The 22,576-nt window shown below is 37.0% G+C and overlaps 1 protein-coding gene across 9 annotated transcripts in view; it reads right to left on the bottom strand.

The window, feature by feature from the left end:
- The window catches only part of LOC113509727 (syntaxin-binding protein 5), a 391,733-nt gene that overhangs the window by 17,238 nt on the left and 351,919 nt on the right, over nucleotides 1-22,576 (bottom strand). For all 9 annotated transcript variants that reach the window (XM_052898893.1, XM_052898898.1, XM_052898899.1 and 6 more), the window contains 6 exons: nucleotides 6,914-6,977; nucleotides 5,667-5,883; nucleotides 3,928-4,003; nucleotides 1,911-2,065; nucleotides 890-1,053; nucleotides 414-544 (listed from right to left, as the gene is read on the bottom strand). In XM_052898893.1, coding sequence (XP_052754853.1) covers nucleotides 414-544; nucleotides 890-1,053; nucleotides 1,911-2,065; nucleotides 3,928-4,003; nucleotides 5,667-5,883; nucleotides 6,914-6,977 — 807 coding nt within the window. The remainder of the gene's footprint in view (nucleotides 1-413; nucleotides 545-889; nucleotides 1,054-1,910; nucleotides 2,066-3,927; nucleotides 4,004-5,666; nucleotides 5,884-6,913; nucleotides 6,978-22,576) is intronic.

The raw sequence follows: 22,576 nt of genomic DNA, 5'->3' as shown, positions 1-22,576 counted from the left end.
TGGTGATATTTTAAGAGGAACGTTGCTACCCATTCCTCGACCATTATGTTTCCTTAGTCGCCTATTATGATATGCCCCTTATGATATTCACGGGAAAGGAAAGGAGCTATCGATACTATATACGTTGGAACAATTATTAAGTGTCTACTTTGGTTTGGGTCTTTTAGAAATTGACCGACTGTTCTGGGTTAAGCGTCCAGATTTTCAGTGCTTATAGGCCTAATTACTATAATTTTTCTGAATTAATTCATAGAAATATTATTAGAAGAATAAATAAAGTCCAAAGAAAAGATATCTAATGATTTATTCCACTATACCATACTTATTATCGTACGGACTGTATCAACTATTGTCAACATAGGAGCATTTATTTGTTATAAATTGCGAACTAGTAATAACTACATATTTCGTACCCGGTGAGTATGATTTCGCTGTAGGAGCAAGAGGCGGGCGCCCACTCGCCGCCGTTGATCGGCCACAACTTCTCGCTGAAGCCCGCCGTCTTCTTGTTCACTTGCCGGCCCACCGAGTAGAATGCTGGGATCTGCAAAACGTTTCAAATAAACGTGCGATCGTTACATTACTTTTTGTGCACTTGTGTTAAATATTTCAGCTATTACACTAGAAGTTATTTTACTAAGGTTTTTTCTCTTATTAGAAGTGATCTAAACATTTTTTTGTCGCCTAAGGATGAAGTTTCGAAATCGGTCGCGTGTATAATTAACAAAAAAAAAAAACATTTTAATAAAGACACTGGATCAAATTACAAGTATTATAAATAATAGATGAACGAAATATCTTTTTATTCAAGCCATGCTGATTAGTGTTAAGAATAAAGTAGCGATGAGACCATACAAAACTGAGAGCGTGAGATCGTATGTAAACTAACCAGATCTGAAGGGCAATCGGCAAAGTATGAACAGCACGTCACTGGTGACTCGTGGATATCCATAGGGTAGGGGTTCTCGAAGCAGGGGTACCCTGGCGAGAGCAGGTCGATCACCACCAGGTCGTTTTGTAGTAGCACCACTATCGCGTATGGCTCCTGGTAGTCTGTAATGCAATCGATGGTGTCGTGGCTAAAACCAATTATGTATTTAGTCGGTTATGCTCAGGCTTTTTAATGACCATGTTATTTTTTTACATATATATTATAGTATATTTAAATAAATACACATAATATTAACAGAGATTTCAAAGAGTGACTGTCGAGTTTCTTCTGGGTTCTTCTCAGTAGATAACAACTTTTCTAACTTTGTAGTAGAATCACAAAAAAATTACGATTTAAAAATGTTTGTAAACAAGTCTATTTGAATAAAGTTTTTTTTTTAATTGGAATAAAGAAGTACAAGTATAATTATCAAAACTAATATAACTAAATTAAAGTTAATAATAAAGTAAATTAATTTAGGTTGTACCGTCGATAATCGATTAGTCAGAAGGTCAAAACACTTCATTTTAAGAACTTATCGTATTGACAATGTAATTATTGGTATCGACTGTTTCCGAACCACTTGAGTGAGAGGAACAGTCAACTAAATAATAAGTCCTCGCAAATTATGGTCTCCAGAGTTAGGTAGTATTAATTTATTGCAGTGGAAATTATAAGATTGTATATGTTGTTGCAGGTAATTGTCGTTTTTAAATAATTTTAAAATCAAAATTGTAATTATGTATATATCTTTTTTATATTCCAAAATGTTTGTAACATTATCTATGCATTCATTTTGCTCAAAGTGAGATCAATTGGAAATGTCAATAAAATAATAAACCTAGCGAGGTTTGAAATACGTAGTTAAGATTTTGGAATAAATATCTTTTACTATTATTAAGTTCTGACATATTTGGAACTAGCTATAATTTTATACAAAAATACTAAGTAGAAGGCAGTAGCAGTGATGAATGCTCACCAGCAGTGTGTGGGGTCTCGCACAGCGTGACGAAGTCGACCACACTGTGCTCCATCTCTAGCACGGTGGTGGTCTTCCCGTTGAGCACTGTTATGCTGTGCGTGCGGCCTGCCTTATCAGTCGGCAGGCCCCCGGAAAATATCACCAAGCTCTCCCTGAAACATTGATAGCATTCATCATTATCATGTCACCCGTTAACTGTTTACTGCTGAACATAGGTCTCCCCATTAAAGGAGGGTTTTGTCACTATATTTTAATTGATACCATTAATTCTAGTTAACTCATAAGGCAGGCAAGTGCAGTTCCTAAGATTTAATACATACAATTTTTAATATCTATATCCTATAATAAAAGTGGTAAAAAGCATACGACTTGACTGATGGTAATTAGTAATTATGGCTTTAGATACCTGCAACACAAAGTCATTAGACTCTCGGGACATGTAGTTCTTAAGTCACAGGAAGCAGTCTATTAAATATGTAAAGGGTTGTTTTGATGGGTGAAAATGATATGGTAACCCCGCCTGCGCTAATGGGATACGCTGGCTGAGCACCAGTGAAGGGTGATAGATGAGAATGAAAACAGGCCAGTTAGCGCATCATGATGAATTCATCAGGAATTAACCATGATAGTTTCCAGGGAGAACCGCGAGGAGGTCAACCTGGTTGGGTATATTGCTAGCAATGGGATTCTCAGTCTCCATTACAAACAATCCCTTTCCCCCCAATATGTAAAGGGTTTTGGGCACGACTTTCTACCACGAAGACAACTTTAGGTGTTGTAATTCCATGTTAATTACATTTAAAATACAAATACTGTATTAAATAAACGAACTTAAATACATCTAGTTAACAGGAACACGACCCTGTAACTACAGACGAGAGTAAACGGAATAATGTCGTTTATAGTCTGCGTGTAGTTTCTTCTAGATCGTTTGCTAGGATCTGCACCCTTCACTCCCTCGCCACGTCTCTATGCCTATTGTCGCTGTGTCGAAATTGTCGCAGCAATCTAGGGAAACCAGTCGCTCCGTCAAATTAGCCATTTGCGTAAATGCAGGCAGTCAGATAAAATGTCGACGACTTGGAAGCCTATACGGAAAAAGTTCGCCGCTGACTCGTATTTTTCCGAGAGCCGTAGATAAAAACGATTTCGACAAATGTCGCCGGTAATTTATGGTCTGAATGATAGAAACACGTATTCGGAGTGCCGTCGAAGATAAAAGAAAACGGTATCTTTTAAATTAAAGAAGATTTATCTACGTATTAATCTTCATTGTTTTTTTTAAGGGGAGGCAGGTAAATCAACTTGCTGTTCACCTGATGGTAAATTTAAGATTACTAGAGGGAGATTTCATACAAAAGTGGCGTGTTTGAGTGCCGTAAAATAATTATGCTAGCATGGTTGTCTCTCGTGTGGATTTCGGCAATACGGTAGTTAAAGATACAATGTACGGAGACAACATTTTAGTAAAGGCAACGCATGACGAGTGGACGGCACTGTGATCATAACGATCACAGTGCAGTTCACGTCTGAAGGCGGCGGTAACCACTTTCCAACAGGTGAGCCGTTAGCAACTTTGCTAATGTAAGTTGCGTGAGAAAAATTTATAACTGCAATGCATTACATTAGCAATTATTAACAAACGTATATACTGTTTTGTGGCCAATTTCAAAAATACAAAGACAAAGTAGACGTTAAGCTATTTTCTGTGAATTTACTGCAGTTAGTTATAGCTACACACATAAATATATAAATGTGTGTATAAAAATAACGCAATAAGCAGTAATTTTACTCAGTAAACGCGCACACTTTATAGGCTATCATAACTAACTAAGGAAAGCTATAAATATCCAACCAAAGAGACTGTTTCAGTTCTATACATAGAATTAGATAGACATAATAGAAATTAACGTTGAATAAGCTTGCTCGTATTAATAAAATAAGGAGCGTAAACAACGTTTTATAGACACAATATTATTTAAATGAACTAGACCAATAAGTAAGCATATCTTACCCTGTTCTGTATGTTTTCCATTCCAGCCGTAGTATAGGTTTGCAAGGTTCTGGCTTGCCGTCTTTGTTTGCTTTAGCTGTAAACAATAGAGGAATTTAGTTTACGAGAACTGATTGAAATACTGAAGACAAAATGAACAACAGTGAATGAATACCTAAAGCGGAAAACAATGAAAATAATATGTTTACAATGTTAGTGTTAGGTGGCATGTAATTAATCTAATTGCCTAGTTCGTACTAAGATGAGATCTGTGATGAATTTGTAATTAGATTGTGAAATGTTAACATAGAACAGAGACGCGATAATTGATGAATGTTTGGTTCAGATTTCGGATGGCATTAATTCAGAGCTACGATAATTAAAGATTGTTCCAAAAAAAAACTACTTAAATTGTGACAAAAGCAGTTATTTTGATAAAATTTCTGTGAAACCAATTTGTCAGTATACTGAAAAGATATACTGAAACTTTCCAAATAAAAAATGACGGTATGATGTAACAAACATAAATAAAGATACATCCGAATTAGCTTTCTTCTTTTTGAAGTCGGTTCAAAATTAATGTGCTCAACTATTGTGATACTAAAATTGGTATTGTCTTAGTAATCGTGTATAAAAAGAACTTTATCGTCTGTGGAATAAACGCTAATTCGAATGTTAATTGAAACATGGGCTTTTACGATACAAGTTCTCCGTGTGAACCGTGTTACTATGTCAACGTCTGAGATTAATCATGAAATGGCTATGGAAGATAATTAATTTACTGCTAATCTTATTTATAAGATGGTAAACGTCGCAGATACTGGCAAACAAAACTGTCAACAAGAAAATGTAACGTAATGTAAGTGACTAATATATTAATGTATTGTCTAAATAAAATTAAAGTTATGACGACATATGCCCTCTATGGTTCAGAGCGTTGTTTTATGTGAATGAAATTCAATTCTTGGCCTAATATTTTCGGTCATATTCATTCAGGAATCGAAACAAAACTTTTCTAAAGTTTGATGTCTGGCGTTGTGCTCCAGGCCAAATGTTTGTTGACATGTTTCTTGTAATTTAGGATATTTTAACTTAAGAACAGACATTTGGTGATTAACTGGTACTTCTCCCATATGATGACAAAATTGTTTATACTTACAACTTTTTATTTTGCATGTATATAATAATATAGTAAGCACATTGGTCGGATCATTGTAGAAAAGTGACATTTTGAAATTAAATTTTCAAGATTGGCCTTTGAGCATTCAGATATTATTAGATTATTGCACATAGATCAAGGTAATCAAGTCAATCAAACCAGAGGGAGACTTTGTACAAAAGTCGATTGCTTGGGTACCTCTGTCCCATTCGTGTTTAAACCGTGAAGCAGTTGTGTTTGCATGGCTGTGTTTCGGTTTGAAGGGTGGGATATAGCGTGAATTTACAGGGTACAGAGTGGAATGACACCTGAGTCCTAAGGAATGCAAACGCATGGGTGTATTATGGGCAAAACAGTATACTCTGTTATGTCCATGGTACTGCTCATGTGTATAGGCGACAATTACCACTTTCCATCAGGTGGGCCGTCAACTTGTTTGACATTCTAAGTTGTATAAAACAAAACAAGAACAAGTATAAATTGAAGATCAGGAAATTGCTCTATATCTAACGAAATTCCTAGTCTAGTCATGGACTTATGGTCATGGAATGAATGTCCTGCTAAATGGTTGAATGTATGTAGAGTATGTAGAGGTATTGACCGTGCGGGTAGGAGAGCGTGGCGGGCCTGGGCGCGCGCGTGGTCCAGGTGGCGAGCGCGCCGTCGGCGTGCGCGGTCATGAGCTTGCCGTCGTGCTGCCAGGCGGCCGCGCGCACGGCCTCGCCCGGCGCGCCCGAGCCCAGCGAGCCGCGCCACTCGGCCGCGCGCGCGCGCAGGTCCCACACCACCACCAGGCCCGTCTCGAACGCGATCAGCAGCTGTCGACGGCGCACCGCGCCACACATTCATACAAGCTCCTCGGTAACCAAACGAAAACCACATCGAGTAATTATTGCCGATTGTGGCGACGTGGCATCCGTAATGTGTGGTTATCTCATACGCTCATACGCTTAGTGTAAAGAGGTTCCGGGTAAAATTCTTAGTTGAGCCAATTTAGGAAATGAACTTTTCTATATTTTTGTTCTGGCTTGGATGTTCTAGGTCGTGTCAATATTTGTCACCTGGTTCTTTATAGTACAAAGAGCCTTGCCTTGAGAATCAGGTTATTGAAGTGATTGCGTGAGGCTGACTATGACAATCACAATACAAATTACACAATAAATGAATTTTACATACATACATACATATCTGTCATGCCTGTCTCCCATTAGGGTAGGCAGAAACAATAGAACGACAAATGCTTCGATTCAAAAAAACTTCTTTCGCTTCTTCCACATTCATCAAAAAATTAAAAAGAAAAAAAATGAATATAAAAAAAAATGAATTTTAGAAATACATAAATAGTGAGTTATATATAGTTACTTGCTTATTACTGAAATTTTAGTTATTATTAATTCATTAATTTAGACTAATTATTATTATCATATGACATTGTTAATATGTAAAATTATTGCATGTTTGTGATTTTGCACATGTACGGTCTAAAAATCCTTTCATATTCAACACAATGTAATATTGTTATAGAATAAAATTGATTTGAATTGAATCCAAAATAAATAAACAATTAACTTGAGTTAACATCTTCATCTTCATTACTCAGGCTAGACATTTTTTGAGACAATCCATGGAAGGATTATTGTCTTCAAATGTTTACAAAAAAATATACGTAATATTTTATCTAAAGTCTTCAAACAACTTATCTGATTAACCAATTACACAAATGTTTTACCTAAACCATAATAGCAAAGCCAGCATCTAATATTCCGCACACTTTAATGCGAAACTCTCATTCAATCATTAAACAGTAGGCGCAATGATTGGGAGAATACATAATGAATGATGACCCACCTTGCTGGCGTCGAGGGGGTTGTCGCTGATCTCCACCACCGCCCCCGGGTGGTTCTGTCGCGTCCTGCAACAACAGGTGAGATATAGTCAGTGGCGTTCAAAGTCTGGCGTACACATTCGGGAATATGGAGGAAGCGAAAATTTTATGTTTCAAGTTTTGCTGCTGTATATCGAAGTATATGTAACAATATGTTACTGCGTGTAAAGGATCACGGAGTTCTAAAATAATATGTACTCGATTGAGTACACATCATTTTGGAACTCTGTGATCCTGTGATATTAGAGCCAAAATGCAAAATATTAGAATCATAAATAGTCTTCATCTAATCAATCAAAATCCAATTTTCTTTTTGCAATTTGAAATGGCCAACTGGTTGACGGTCCATCTGATTGAAAGTTATAATCGTCCCCTATAAATGTAAATAACACTACGAATATAACAGAATAGGCTGAGACGGTCGTGTTACCGCTCAATATTCCATCGTTATTCCTGAGTTCTATGATGTTACCCGCTGTTTCTAAATATGTTGGGTTATATCCCAAACCAACACACAGTCATGGAAACATAGCTGTTCGACGACAGAAACACGAGCGGGACAGATATTCAGAAGTAGAAGATGTAACCTAGCTCTAAGTTTATACAGTGAAATTAGTACTACTATCAGATACTGTGATGTTTATCAACATTCTCGTATGAGCATTAGACGTGTTGATTCACATTCCACGTGAAGACAATCCGCCAAGAGTTTTTCTACGGCCCATCAATATACGTATTGGAGGCGTCGGAGTGGCGCGGCGCGGCGGGCCGGTGGTGGCGCCACTTGTTGCCGGGCGGCGTCGTGACGGCGGGCGTCGGGCGCCGGGCGCCGGCCGCCTCCCCGTCACGGGGCATTGAGTGCTATTGGTTTCACAGTATCAAAGCGGCTCAATTGTAAGATGAACCGAGGTTGCGACGCTGTCGACTCCGTTAACACTTTAAACACTTACATTGTAGATTTAATTAAACGTTTCTTCTCAAGAGTCACTTAACAACGTTGGAGCAGCGAATTACTCGTGTCTTATTTACATTCCTGGAAAATGGGAAATAAAGTGACGTCCCATCCGATGTAAAGTGGCAATAAAGATGCTTATGGAATGAAAGCGCTATCGGCATTATAAAATGTATTGGTCCGCCCAAAGTACTCTTCATGCGTAGGAATAATTGATATTAGAGATTCAGATGAAATTAATTTACACGTGTTAGTTTACGCAAGTTAAGATATTGGGTATCGCACAATAGTGTCGAATAATAAAAAAAAAAAAAAAAAACTATTGACAAAAACACTAAAAGAAACTGACAAAGGATCTCAATAGAGATTACAAACTAAACAATCATAATTATGGCGAATTTAGGTTTCAGTGCTCGCAGGTGAAAGCAAAATGGGGACTACACTCTTTATATTGAGGAAAATAAATCGCATCGTTTCCAAGAACAAGTTAAAATTCTAATGAGTGAACATAATTGATCTTAGAAAGGTCTCAGCGTTTCAACTCTGAAAAGCCTGAAACAGATCAAATCCCAGTCAGATCAAACGTAGTTTTATTGATTTAATGATTACATGGGATTTAAAGAGTGAAGATAAATGCAACACTCCCTTTACATTGGAGGGTAGCAGGCGGGGAGTATAATATCCATTTGAATTAATTATATCTCTTAATGACATTTACCTTCATGATAAGTTTAAATTTAACACAATTTCATATCATGTGATTCCATTCACCAGCTACGTGTGGTGACGGAGTAAAATTACATTTTAATGTCGCCTTTTTTACATACTCAGGGCGTAAAAGGCAATTAATGGAACAAAGAAGATTATAACAGTACAAGAGAAGTGAAACTCGACATAATACTCTTTATAATTTTGGACGGACGAATGTAAAAATATATGTGCATCCGTCCACATATGTAATGGTCATAAAACATGTGTTTACGGTCGCAGCAGCCCCCAACTCCGCACCTACGGAAACGATCTCATTTCCTACAGTTCGCTAATGGATCGCGCCTAAACTTTACGAGCGTGCCAAACTCAGCTATTAATTACAATCATGTATATAATAGTCAAGCCAAACTGTGCTATATTTGGATATTTTAGGTAAATAAAAACTTTGTGATATTTAAAAGATAGTGGTATTGAGCAATAAAAGTGATTGGAATTCTATATTTTCATACATACATACATACATATCTGTCACGCCTGTCTCCCATTAGGGTAAGCAGAAACAATGGAACGCCAAATGCTTCGATTCAAACAAACCTCTTTCGCTTCCTCCACATTCATCAATCTTTATATTTATATATTTACTCAAACCAAAATCACAACTGGCCATGTCTTCACAGAGAAAATAATTATGATAAGCTCATGTGAGAGCCCATTATACCTGTATAAGTAGCAGTCGTTTAGAAGTATTTTAAACTGTCGTCCGATAGGCCTTAATCTCACTTAGCAATTATAAGATTGCTAGCTATATTGTGAGGCTATTCTGCCCCCGAGAATTAGAATAAAAAATATTCTATGCGTTAATCTATAATATGGTCCAATTATTTACCAAATTTAATTTAAACCGTCCAGCTTTTTAATCATAATAGTAACTTTCACATTTATAATACATATTTTTAGTTAAATTATTTATTAGCTAGGATAGATGTTCCACAAACTGGCAACACTTGTTGCGTATATGAGTAACGCATAATACCATTAAATCACCATGGAAAAGTAGTTACTTTTAAACAGTCACAAACTGCGAGAAACCTTAATGGCCACCATCTTGTCAGTGTTATTGTATTTTCTAAGTTATGGCAGAAGAAAAACAAGTAAGTTAGTGTAGGGTGATTTATAGTCGACGGCTGCGGTAGAGGCGAGGGCGAGGGCGAGGGTTACCATACGGAATATATTTTCTGAGATATTTCTACTAGTAAATATTAATTCGGCATAGAATAGGAATCCTTATTTTCTTACTAACACATTATACAGTAAATGTGTTTATGAGCTTGTTCCTTTTGTTTGTTATCTCTTGACATCTTAGCGCATTAACCAACGTCATAAAAAGTCTTTCCAATTTACTTATATAGTCAATCAATATCACTATCAATAATTATCAATACGTCTGTTTATCAGTTGTCTAAGCAACTATAATACAGGCTCCATTTTACCAGTGACCTTTCTCGTGTAACTGAAATGAAAAGTAGCCTACCTTCTTCGCCATCTTATTATTCCATTATATTTGTATAATAAAAATAAGTACGAAAGTTTGGAACGCTGGATAGATGGATGGGTGTTTGTCTCTTTTTCACACAAAAACTACTGAACGGATTTGAATGAAATTTGGTACACGGGTAGGTTATATCCTAACTTAGCACATAGGATACTTTATGTAATAATTAACGCGGGCGACGCCGCGGGTATAGCTAGTCCCAAATAATACATGTGAACCTTTGATGACAATTGGTTAAGCTGTAAATAATAATAATATTAACTTTATTATAAATAACTAAGATCCATTTTTGTTAGTAACAATTGAGTTAAACTATATTAGTAGAAAAAAAAATACAAAAAAAAAACATTTTATGGCCCCTATAATAATTTTGACTCACAATGAGAGGTTCGGGCTATCGTATTTATTACACAATGCCCACAGAATGCTGTTACTGCCGCCACGCAGATGGTATAAAAGAGATGCGATCCGTTTGCGTCTGGTGACATAGAAGTCACCTGTCGACGCTGCTGCAAACATTGTGGATGCACTACAGAAACGTGACAACCGTAACAATGTCCTGAAAACATTATTGTATTGTACACGCAGAGCGCTGTATGCCCGCCGTGTGTAGTCAATCCATCCAAAAAATGTGTGTGTAAAAAGATTGGCAATATGCCTTGAACAATATTATTTTAACTTCAAAGCATTAAGAGGTAACAAACGAGACGTACTCACTTTAACATATTAGTATACTACATATATTGTACTACCAAGTATATGAAAGCAGCTGCATGAAAGCTCTTAATTTTCCATGCACGTCCACCATACTATCTGTATTATATATATTTTGTTTTGCATATTGTGACGATAAAACCGTGTCGTGCCGTACCGTGCGACGGTACATTATAAAAGCGCTCAATGATGCAAGAAAGTTGCTTTCGTCGCCAGTTTATGATCTCGTGATATTTTCATCTATTTCTCTCCGTTGTAGTTCTATCTGGAGAACATATTTTTGTAGAATTTGAATTCAAAATAATTACTCAATTACCACAGTCAAACTAAACATTTTTCACAAAGTGATAAAGTTTGAAAAATGCCACAAAATTTCGTGTACCACCATGACTTATCCAAAAGGACATATCATATTACTAAGTGACACCATTTTAGTGTTTTTCTTTTCCTTTTTATTAATTTCTGTTTATTGTTAAAATATTTTTTTGCAACTAAGTGTTTATGTACGCGTCTTATTAGTAGCTCAGAGTTTTTTGTCGTTATTCCTGATGGAATTTCTCAAAGAAACATTGATATGTTTTTTTGAGAAAAAGTTTAACTACAATGGTACAGTACTCTTTTAAAAGATTTCCAAGTGTTACTCTTAAGCGGGACGCGTTAGCGCGTGTTAAGTGAGACGAGTGTTTCTAGCTGCAGGATGTTAAATTAATTTATATCGAGCGAGGTTTGCTCCCCGTGGCCCGCGGCAAGGGTGCCTTGTTACGCCATTAACAATGACTTCACTGACCTCTGCATTTTATTGCCGTTGGCAATGTACTTGTTTTTCTTCGTATTCTTTTTTTATTTTTAATATAGTATAAAATTCTCGTGTTCTGATGCTCGTTCACGCAAGTCTTTGAAACCGCTCAACCGAATTTACTAAAATATTTTTGTTTTTTGTTTTCTCTAATTTGATTTACTAGAATAGATTGTGGATAAGATAGTTTTTATTTCGATAAAAGAATAAATATAAAGATCCAATATGAGGTAATAAGGGGAAAACATTGGTTTAGGATCCGGGTCAGATGGTCAACTATTTTTTTTTGTGGGTGAAAATGGTATGGTAACGCCGCCTGCGCTAACGGGATACGCTGGCGGAGCACCAGTGAAGGATGATAGATGAGAATGAAAACAGGCCAGTTAGCACATCATGATGAATTCATCAGGAATTAACCATGATAGTTTCCAGGGGGAACCGCGAGGAGGTCGACCTGGTTGGGTATATTGCTAGCAATGGGATTCTCAGTCTCCATTATTAACAATCCCTTTCCCCCCTGATGGTCAACTATTGATTACATTTGGATATAAAATATACATGTAGGTAAGTGCCTTAGTTTACGGGACTATGCGTAACGTTATGTTGGACGTTAGGTTAGATAAAAATACTTTGTAAGCATAGCTGTACATAAGTTCTTATTACAGATACAAAATGTGGGAATTCATAGACATGTTTTTGGAAAAATATAAATTATGCTTGTTATGTAACTACGTTGAAATGGTCGAACAGATATTAATGAAATTTTGCTACATAGTCGCAATATCATATTCTACCAGAGGGAGACTTTGTACAAAAGTCGATTGCTTGGGTACCTCTGTCCCATTCGTGTTTCTACCGTGAAGCAGTTGTGTTTGCATGGCTGTGTTTCGGTTTGAAGGGTGGGATATGGCGTGAATTTACTGGGTACGGAGGAATAACACCTGAGTCCTCAGGAATGGCAACGCATGGGGGGTATCATGGGCGAAACAGTATACTCTGTTATGTCCATGGTACTGCTCATGTCTATAGGCGACGGTTACCACTTTCCATCAGGTGAGCCGTCAGCTTGTTTGCCATTCTAAGTTGTATAAAAAAAAAGTATGATTACTCAAATTTACATGATACGGCTAGTAATTAAAATAATTTAATAACATTACATAAAAAAATAGTAATCAGGTTTTGTTCCGCTAAAACATCTACAAGGGTACTATTAAACAAACTACTACCAACAAAGTGTAAATTTTGTAAAAAGAATTAACAAATCACTTCAGAAATCATTTAGAAGACATAACAAGTACATTCTAGTTCGTAAATTAAAAAGCATGATTCCAGTGCTAAAAACGAACAAATTAATAAAAAAAAAAATGGTCAATGTCTCTTGTAATATTGTAAGGACTCTAAAGATGCCCTATATATCCAAATCTGTTTAGGCGTTTAGATGTTAGAATGAATAAAGCGACTCCCATACACCGACCTTGAAAACATGACACTCCTTTTTTCGCAGTTGTGTAAATATAGTGGTACATAGTGATTAGATAAGAAATCGCATATGAATGAATGAATGGAGTATACTTTATTTGCATTATACAATATAGGAAATAAGCAAGACAATTTACAAACACAACGATACAATTGTATAAGTACAGTGAGGCGGTCTTATTGCTGAGAGCAATCTTTTCAAGACAATCTTAAGTATATTTGATTTTTAACAAATTATTATTAATTGTAAACACATGCCTTGTTCTTGGGGGGTTTTGTTAGTAGTTGCTACGCTTGGCAGGCGATTTGGCAATCGCAGTTAGGCTTTGGATCACCAAAACATCAGTTTTGAGAGGGACGCTGCTGTCCATCCCTCGCCCTCCCTTAGTCGCCTTTTACGACATCCACGGGAAAGGAAGACGTGGCCCACTCTACGCCGAGACCTCTCTACACGGCGTAGAATGGGCCAATCTCAATGAAATAATTTATATTTTTTTAGGATTTTTAATAGAACCGGCTTTATTAGAGTGAAAATGTATAAAATCAACTTATTTTCCAATATCTAGAGATACAGTACGTACTCGTATACTGTAAGGTAGATAACAACGACAGTTGCTCGTCCCGTGTCCGACTCGGCTGTGATAAGCCCACACAATGGGTGTCCGGTGGGACATTTCCCGCCGCCCTCGTCGTGTCACAGTCGGGAGTGGAGGGGGGGGGGGGGGGTAGAAGCACGGGAAGAGGGCGGTGGCGCATAGTGGTTATCGGTCTACCACTTCACTGTCAGAGCTAGCTTGTTTTAATAGATTGCAAGTAGCTCCAGAATGTGAGGTGAAATAGAAATAATTAATATTTTAAGGGGATTTAATTTATCAGAATATTCTATTAGTGCTGAAAAGTTGTTTAGTTTCAGGATTCAGATAAGAGGGCTTTTTGAGATATGTCTAGGATCATTTAAAAAATGCAACAAGATGTTTTTTTATTAAGATTTATTATTTTTGATTTAGAAGAAAAAGTAGAGAATAAGTTATAGTTTTTTTTATACCACTTGCGCAATAAAGTGTAAAATAAATAAATAAATAAGGTGGCAAACAAGCCTATAGTCCGTTTGATGGTAAACGGGGTTACCATAGACACAGATAATACAATACTATGCCGTAGATTATGGACTATGGACACGATCCATTATACAGAGCGGTAGAAGTAATGTAAAATTATAAATTGTATTTAGTGTGTAAAATGTATTGGAGGCCTTAAGAGACTATCGTTAATTAATAATAGTGATCTATCATCATCATCTAGTGATGATTGTACACGCTCTGCATAATACAGTAAATAGTTGCTTAGAATGACTTTATGATTTTTGGTAGCGGAATTAACCGCTACCATTAGTATGCGTGCGACTGCCAGCACTCGAAGATAGACTATTATTATTTTTACCAGAAGTTCTACAACCTTTCATATTAGCCATCTATCTCCGACTGCTATTCCGACCACGCACGTTTTGTGATATGTGTTTCACCTCTAGACTAGGCATCTTCAGGTAAATTAATGGATACAGAGCCTAGTGCGATGTTCAAACTGCGAAAGTTCGTACTAATGCTGGTAAAACTAAACAATGAAATTCTCATGAACTCACCAGTGATATGGATTAACGCATAATAAATAACAATTAGTTCAGTAAAATAATAGTTAATGGTTACCGTAGCGTATGGACGTCTGAAATGTTAGAAGTATTGCAAAGGAAAGAAAGATAGGATGATTTGATGACTACATAAATAAAATAAATAAATTAGATCAATTAAAGAAGATTTAATTTAAATTTCAGACGTACAAAATTGAATAGACAATTTAATATGAATGTGATATTAACGAGGGAAGTGGCTCCGTTGCGCGATCCACCGATTCAAGAGACATTATGAGAAATCTTTTATTGTATTCTCCCGCTTTCTCTGGCACTGAGTTTTTTTTTTTTTCATAATTTATTATCATTTCAAGAGCTTCCGAACAAACGAGGCGTTTCTCCTTAGAAAGGACGGAACGAGGACACTTGTCTTTTTTATTAAAAATCCAGATTTTCCTGTATCTATTGTTCGCGAGGCCGGTGTCTGGCGCGGAGGTCGTTAATGATTGGCAGAAATTTTAACAAACCGCGATAAATTTAACAATGAGGCAGCCCTGGGCGTTTTAATTGTTACAATGCGGTGATTGGATGACGCTCGTCACGAGGCGCAATGAGACGGCGACGTTTGAATCGAGAACGCGTTGTAAGCGGGTAGGGTTGTCGGCTGGCTGCCTCGGGGCGTGTTATAACGATCTTTATTGTGTACGTGTTTAGTGTTTACGGCGGCGGTGGCGGCGGTGGCGGCGGTGGCGGCGGTGGCGGCGGCGACAATGGCACACCCCGTGGCTCGACAACCTCACCAATTAAGACTATTGTTTATAATACGATACGGCAGCGTTTATTGAAACAAATAATGTAAATAAATGAACGATGAGTGATTTAATTTAAAAAGTAAATTAAAAATAGTAATTGTAACAGTGACGTCTCAATTACGTAATTACACGCAAAGTAATTGTTATATATTGTATGTTGTTTCTGTCTTCCATTGGGATAGGCAGAAACAATGGAACGCTAAATGTTTCGATTCAAACAGACCTTCCACATTCATCAATCTATTCATACACACTCGCTGGTTATAGGTACTTATAATTTGCTCCTTCTACAGTATGTTATAAATATAAAATGTATTATGTTAGAACTGAATTTAGTGAACTAAAAATAATCATTTCAATTTAATTCCAAATCCAAATTTCAAGCTCATTTGAACGAAAAGTTTTCAAATTACAATATTTCGCATTAAATTTCTTTGTGTTTCGATATCAAAGAGCGTTCAGAGGGAAATGAGAGTACGTATACCAATAATGTCGAAATTACGTTGTCATTTCCAGTAACACCTCGATTGAAGGCGGCGCGCTTAGAATTGCGAGTTAGCGGTCGGGGGCAGGCGAGAACTAAACTCGAATATACGCTGAGCTCTGCTGGTGACACGCGGATAATTCATAAACTCCCCACGTACACGAATTTCTATCAACAAACATGCAACTCTATGCATTTTGATCGCGAGTAATTGCTTTTTAGCGTAGTTCAAAAGGGTAGTCGGAGTACTTCGTTCAGCGTAGCAAACCGTTTTAGCCAAAAAAATTGCCAAAGAATCCGATTGTTGCCTTTATTTTTCAGTCAGCTTGTAACATTTATTTAAACATACGAGTATTAATCTAATACCGCGAAATACTAAGAATATAAATAATATGTCAGCCGTTGCTCGAGTCAATGCAAGTCCTTATATCAAAATACGCGATAAAGCAAAATCGAGAATTGGCCCATATAATGTTCCGAGGCTCCGCCGTGGTCGTATCGTTGACGGCACGGTAAAAGGCCGATATTTCTTTTGAATATGATGAATACATTTTCCTTTTATTTATAAGTCACACGCCGAGGGTCGCAGATCGAAGCGCTGAAGACACAATACGGGTCGGGAGTACACCGAAATGTGGCCGTATAAAGTTTTACGAGGGTGCGCTCACGTGGGCGCCGGCCGTGTTGCCACCAGTATTAAAACCTCGATACAGTTATATCAAGAGGATTCCTTTGTTAACTGAGCGGAAAAGCAATGTTGTGATCCCTTACTACGTACCGATATAACGTTGTTGAGCCTTCGTTGTATTTTTTGTTGTTTATAACGATACTGTATCAATTACAAAAGAGTAGCTCCCTCGAAAAAAAGGATAAAATATCTTAAGAATAAACTCTTTTATCCCTTTTTCGCGTAGGTTATTATATTTATTAAGAAATTTGACCATCATACTTAAGAGTTCGAAATAGGAGATTAATATTTCCTTGGTTGTGTGTACTGTACATGGATGGATATAAGTTTTTTTTTTTATTATAATATTACTGTATCATTGTATAAGTGCATTATCATTTTAATTTCAGCCATTAACTGTCTATTAAATTGCCTTACGATATCCATAGGAAGAAAGGGATGGTGTATTCTATGCTGGGACCACACGGACTATAATAAATGCATAGTTTTTGACAAATATAAAACACAAGGTTATGTGTTAAATGTGAAAAATTATATGTATATTTTGTATTATAGAGAAATTTAGGACTGAAGTCTAAAATAGACCCCCCATGCGTTGCCATTCCAGAGGACTCAGGTGTTATTCCTCTGTACCCTGTAAATTCACGCCATATCCCACCCTTCAAACCGAAACACAGCCATGCAAACACAACTGCTTGACGGTTGAAACACGAATAGGACAGAGGTACCCAAACAATCGACTTTTGTACAAAGTCTCCCTCTGATTCCTATGACACAAAAAGGGAAAGGAGATGTTTTGAAGTTTTACACGTGTGAGTCCATTATTTATGTACCGACGATAGCAGCGATAGCAGTTGCCGCTGTACATTTATTAAAGGTCTCGGCGAAAGACATGCCTAATGTAGCGAGACCTCTGGCTGTTTGTAAAGGCGCACGTTCTATTGTTTTAGCCAGGAGCAGTATTGTAAAACTATTAATACACAGTTTGCTAAATTAATATTGACTCCGTGCGGCCGAATCGGTAGGCGTTAGGCGCTAGATGCGGCCTTTCTATTAATTATCGCCGGTGGAGGTTACATCGAACCGTTTGTATAGTGTATAGCGTGTGTTACTCTATTAATTACAGTGTATTGGACGGCGATGGTATTAAGCTGCGATCTCACCACGCGAGCACGTAACCTGGTGTCCGCAAACCGTGTTAGTTTAGTTGGAAAGTAAGATTTATTGTTCTGAGTAACAATGTCACGTAGGGATATGCTTTTAGACTTTAGCGAATTACTGCTGGCTTAGGGCTGATTGTAATCACTTTTGGTAGTAGCCTTACTATCTGATGTTCAAAGTAATTACCAACTGAAATAAGATTACTAGAAAAAAAGATTTCCGTTTTATGCATAAATATGTGAAGAATAATTATATGTAAAGCTTTAATCAAGTATATTTTTTGACATCGATCTTGTCAATGTTTACTGGTACGACGAATTCATAATTGGCATAAATAACTAGGTAAAAAACATTTTTTTTTTGCCAATAAGAAATTTAACTTTTATATTACTAGTTTTTTGCTCGTTGCTTCGTACTCACGGATGTCAGATGTAGAAAAATTTATGGAATACATCACTATTATTCAGTTTAGGATTAGATACGCCATCTTCGTATAGCGTATTAAGATGAAGCATACATCAGTTTTCAAGTTAGACTTTCAGGAATACAATTATGAAAATCGCATCTAATTTGGTGCAGTAGTTTTTGCCTGATGCCGGAACAAACATAATAAACAGACAGACAACATTTTAAAAATTATTGTTTTAATAATAATAATAATGTAATGGCATCTATTGGTCTTATTAAGACTCCATCTCATCATCAGACGTCGTCTAGTCACAATTTTATTATATAAGTATGAATAACTAATATAACATGATGCAATATAAACGTTTATACAGTTTAAAGTTTAATAAAATTAACTCCCACACGACGCTGGTGAAACAGCACTCTTACTAAAAGTTGGTGTATACAGAAATATTATGTTACACAGTTGGGATAATTGAGATCTGTTATTTACGTAAGTACCTACAGGGGGGGGGGGAGGGGGAGGGGTGGCAACCCCTTCGTATTTTGTAGTTGTTTGTGGGAGGTTATTATATTGTGTACTTGCTCGGTAAATATATAGTCAGCGGATATGTTTCACTTGTTATTAAGATACGTTGTTATTATTATGTGAAATAATATGTTTAATTTTATAGCTGAATTTATGAATTGATTTGTTTATATATTATGTAGTAGCAATAACGACTGGGTTCGATGCTCTAATATTTGATACTGTTTCTAAAGATTGTATTTAGTCGATAAATGTTGTATGCCAAAATGGCTGAAATTCATCAGCCTTTAACTGCCCACTGTTGAACATAAGTTATACATACATGGGTTTTACGAGTAGTTGCCACGATTGGCAGATGGATTGGCAACCGCAGGTAGGCTTTAGAGATATTTTAAGAGGGACGCTGCTGCCCGATTTTCGCCCTCCCTTAGTTGCCATTTACGTCCTCCGGGGAAAAGGAAGGGATTGCTAATTCTATGCCGGGGCAATGGCTAAATGTGCAAGCTACTTATTATCATTAATTCCATTCCATTATATATTACATTTACAGCAAACAAATGTCATTTCATCATCGGAGCATAAATTAAAATTATAGTACTTCGGATGGCATGCAAATTGTTACATCCTGCGGGTTACAATCTTATTATAGAGGATGGAAAGGCAGGTCAGAAGTAATACTAATTCTGCTGCAATAGAAATGTATAATTATAAATATAGGCCATAACACTAACTATTACAATAAAAACAGTCTGTGATAATTATCAGCGAGCTATGGAGAGGGCTATATATATAATCCGAAATGAGGATATTTGCAAAAGAATCAAAGTGACCGACATAGTCCGAAGGATAAGCAAAGCTGAAGTGGCAATGGGCTAGTTGCATGGCTCGAAGAACTGACAACCGATGGGGCAGAAAGCTTCTTGAGTAGCGACCCTGTTGGGCAAACGCAGAATAGGATGACCGCCCACTAGATGGAGTGACGACTTCAAATGCATTGTAGGGAGTCAGTGGTTAAGGACCGATTCTTATGACAAGGGGGAGGCCTATGTCCAGCAGTGGACGTATAACGGCTAATATGATGATGATAAGACAATTATAAGTTTTAGAATAACCATAACTCCTTATTTATAACTAAGTTCAAAGATTATGTTTACAGTCTTCAATGCGAATGATTTGAATGCAAAATGTTCGATTCGTTTGTAACTATAACGCTGTAGACAGATACATATTCAGATTAGGACTTCTACAATGCTCTTTTTTTTATCGAGAACTAAAAATAAACTGTCGACGTGTGAATATCTGATGCGTGGCGAGCAATAATGTAGCTGTAAATATGTATGAGGGAAATAGTCGAAATACTCCGGGGCGGGTGTTGGCAGACGAAAATGACGAGTGAAAACGAAAGTGTATGTATGTAGGTACGCACCGGCGCTGCCTTGTAACTGGCACTTGTACCTCTCGGGGGTAATTGAATATGACGGCTTACGGACGGCTTATGAGCTGCTCAGGAACAATTGGCCGCTTTATGAGGGCGGTGGTAGTACTCGGCGTCGTTACGAGTAACACGACAGCCGGAGACTGAATGTTGTTATTCATTTGTTATATTATTGTTATTGCGCCGTTTGGAAATTGTTAGCGTTGCATGAGTAGACTGCATGCCAGCTGTAACTGAATAGTGGGAACTGGCATGTATGTACTACTTGTAGTACATACATGCCATTCGGTATCTTGATACCGAAGATATTTTGAACTTACATTTCACTAATATTTTCTATACTACGAAGCTGGTAAGCGTATAGTATAAATTAAAAATTTTAAGAAATATTGAGGCTCATTATGCAGTAAACCATTATTTGCTCACATGTACGTTTCAAATTTCAATATATTCAATATGTTGGCCATATCAACATCATTGTTATCTAAGTTAGCATCTGTGGGTCCAGTTCTGAATATGTTCAGTACACCTAATGCTTGTACAACAATAAAAATATATATAAATAATTATAAATAAAAGGATTTCTTAGGAGGAATGAAACTATGTATTTTGTTAGGCTTTTAAACAGCCTATTACAGCCAGTTATTTCTTTATTATAGTGGTGGCATAAAAATGCATGAATTTGAGGTTATTTAACATTCTAGCAGTTTAATAATCTTGGATAATATTTTAAATACTTATACAGCAGATATTGGTATGATAAATTGACAAATCATAGATTAGATAGTTCTGCAAATCGTTTCTATTAATTTTGCTCGAGTTGTCGTCAAATGCCCTGTACATTGATAATATTACACGATCGATGAACTAATGCTGGTATTATGAAGACATTTCGGTACGTCATCATATCGGCCTTTAACTGTCCACTGCTGAACATAGATCTTTGAAGGGTTTGAAGAGTAGTTGCCACGCTTGGCAGGCGGATTGGTAACAGCAGTTAAGTTTTGGAGATATTTTAAGAGGGACGCTGCTGCCCATCTCTAGTTCTCCCTTAGTCGCTTCTTATGATTATCTTATGATTACGATACTAACGGGAAAGGAAGGAGTGGCCTATTCTATGCCGGGACCACACGGCAAATTTCGGTACGTATACTCGTGCAAATAGCTGTATTTTCGTAGCATTTGTTTGTATTAATGTCATGTCAGTTATGGGACAAATTTAATCCGTAATTTCGAAGGTCGTATCACAAAATACGAGTACATGTGGAGCATTCGCTGTCGACGTAACATATGTAGCATTCGTGTCACAGGAGTAATGCAGTTTGCACGAACTAACCGGCTCGGAATAATCGAATAGAGCCAGCGTAGGTACGGACGTAGATGTACGGAGGTATACCATTGTACTTTTTTGATCAAATTCCAGTCGCTGGAAAGCAGATAGGTTGGTTCGTTTGGATAGATCACACCACTGAGCAGAGAATTTTAAATAAATAGAAGATTAGTAAGGTGATGCTTCGTGTAAGGTAAGACTAATGTAATTTGTTGTAAAATATTCTTAATTATTAACTGATAATCTATCGTATATTGCGTGCTTGTTTTTATATTCCATACATGAGGACTTAAAATGTTTTGGAGAGCACGTAAAGCCATTAGCGGTAAGCCACATCACAGGCCTTCGTGTGTAACCAAATGGAGAATAAAATAGTACCTGACATCATAAGGCGACACCTTCGCACGGATTTTCATACTATGAGTGTTAATATGTAAATTTTTATTTCGCGAATTTTCTTGGCATGCTTTGATTCAACATTATATAAAATGGGGGTGGGGGGGGGGGAAAGGAATTGTTAGTAACGGGGATTAACAACCCTATATATACCCACAATATACCTTATCAAGTCGACCTCCTCGCGGTTCCTCCTGCAAACCATTGTGATTCATTGGTAAATTTGTTACGATGGGCTAACTGACCTGCTTCATCTTCACTTATCATCCCTCACTGGTGTCCCGTCAGTGTATACCTATAGCGCAGGCGGGGTTACCATTCCATTATCATCCATTAAAAAAACATATAAAATGAATTTGTGTTATCTAATTAATTATTAACACATTAAAATTATATTTTAGTTTATATTTTAGTTTATCTATGTTAAACTATTCACTGGAGGGATTATAGACAATGGTAGGACGTTTCCATGCGGCCGCGCAATAAACGGAACACCGTCCGGTCCGCGGCGGTCGGTTATCGCGCCGGATGCGGCCCGGCGACGTTACATCATGC

The sequence above is a fragment of the Galleria mellonella genome, unplaced genomic scaffold (assembly GCF_026898425.1).
Source record: "Galleria mellonella isolate WM207_F2 unplaced genomic scaffold, CSIRO_AGI_GalMel_v1 utg54, whole genome shotgun sequence".
Lineage (NCBI taxonomy): Eukaryota > Metazoa > Arthropoda > Insecta > Lepidoptera > Pyralidae > Galleria > Galleria mellonella.
This window is presented reverse-complemented; position numbering and strand designations above follow the sequence as displayed.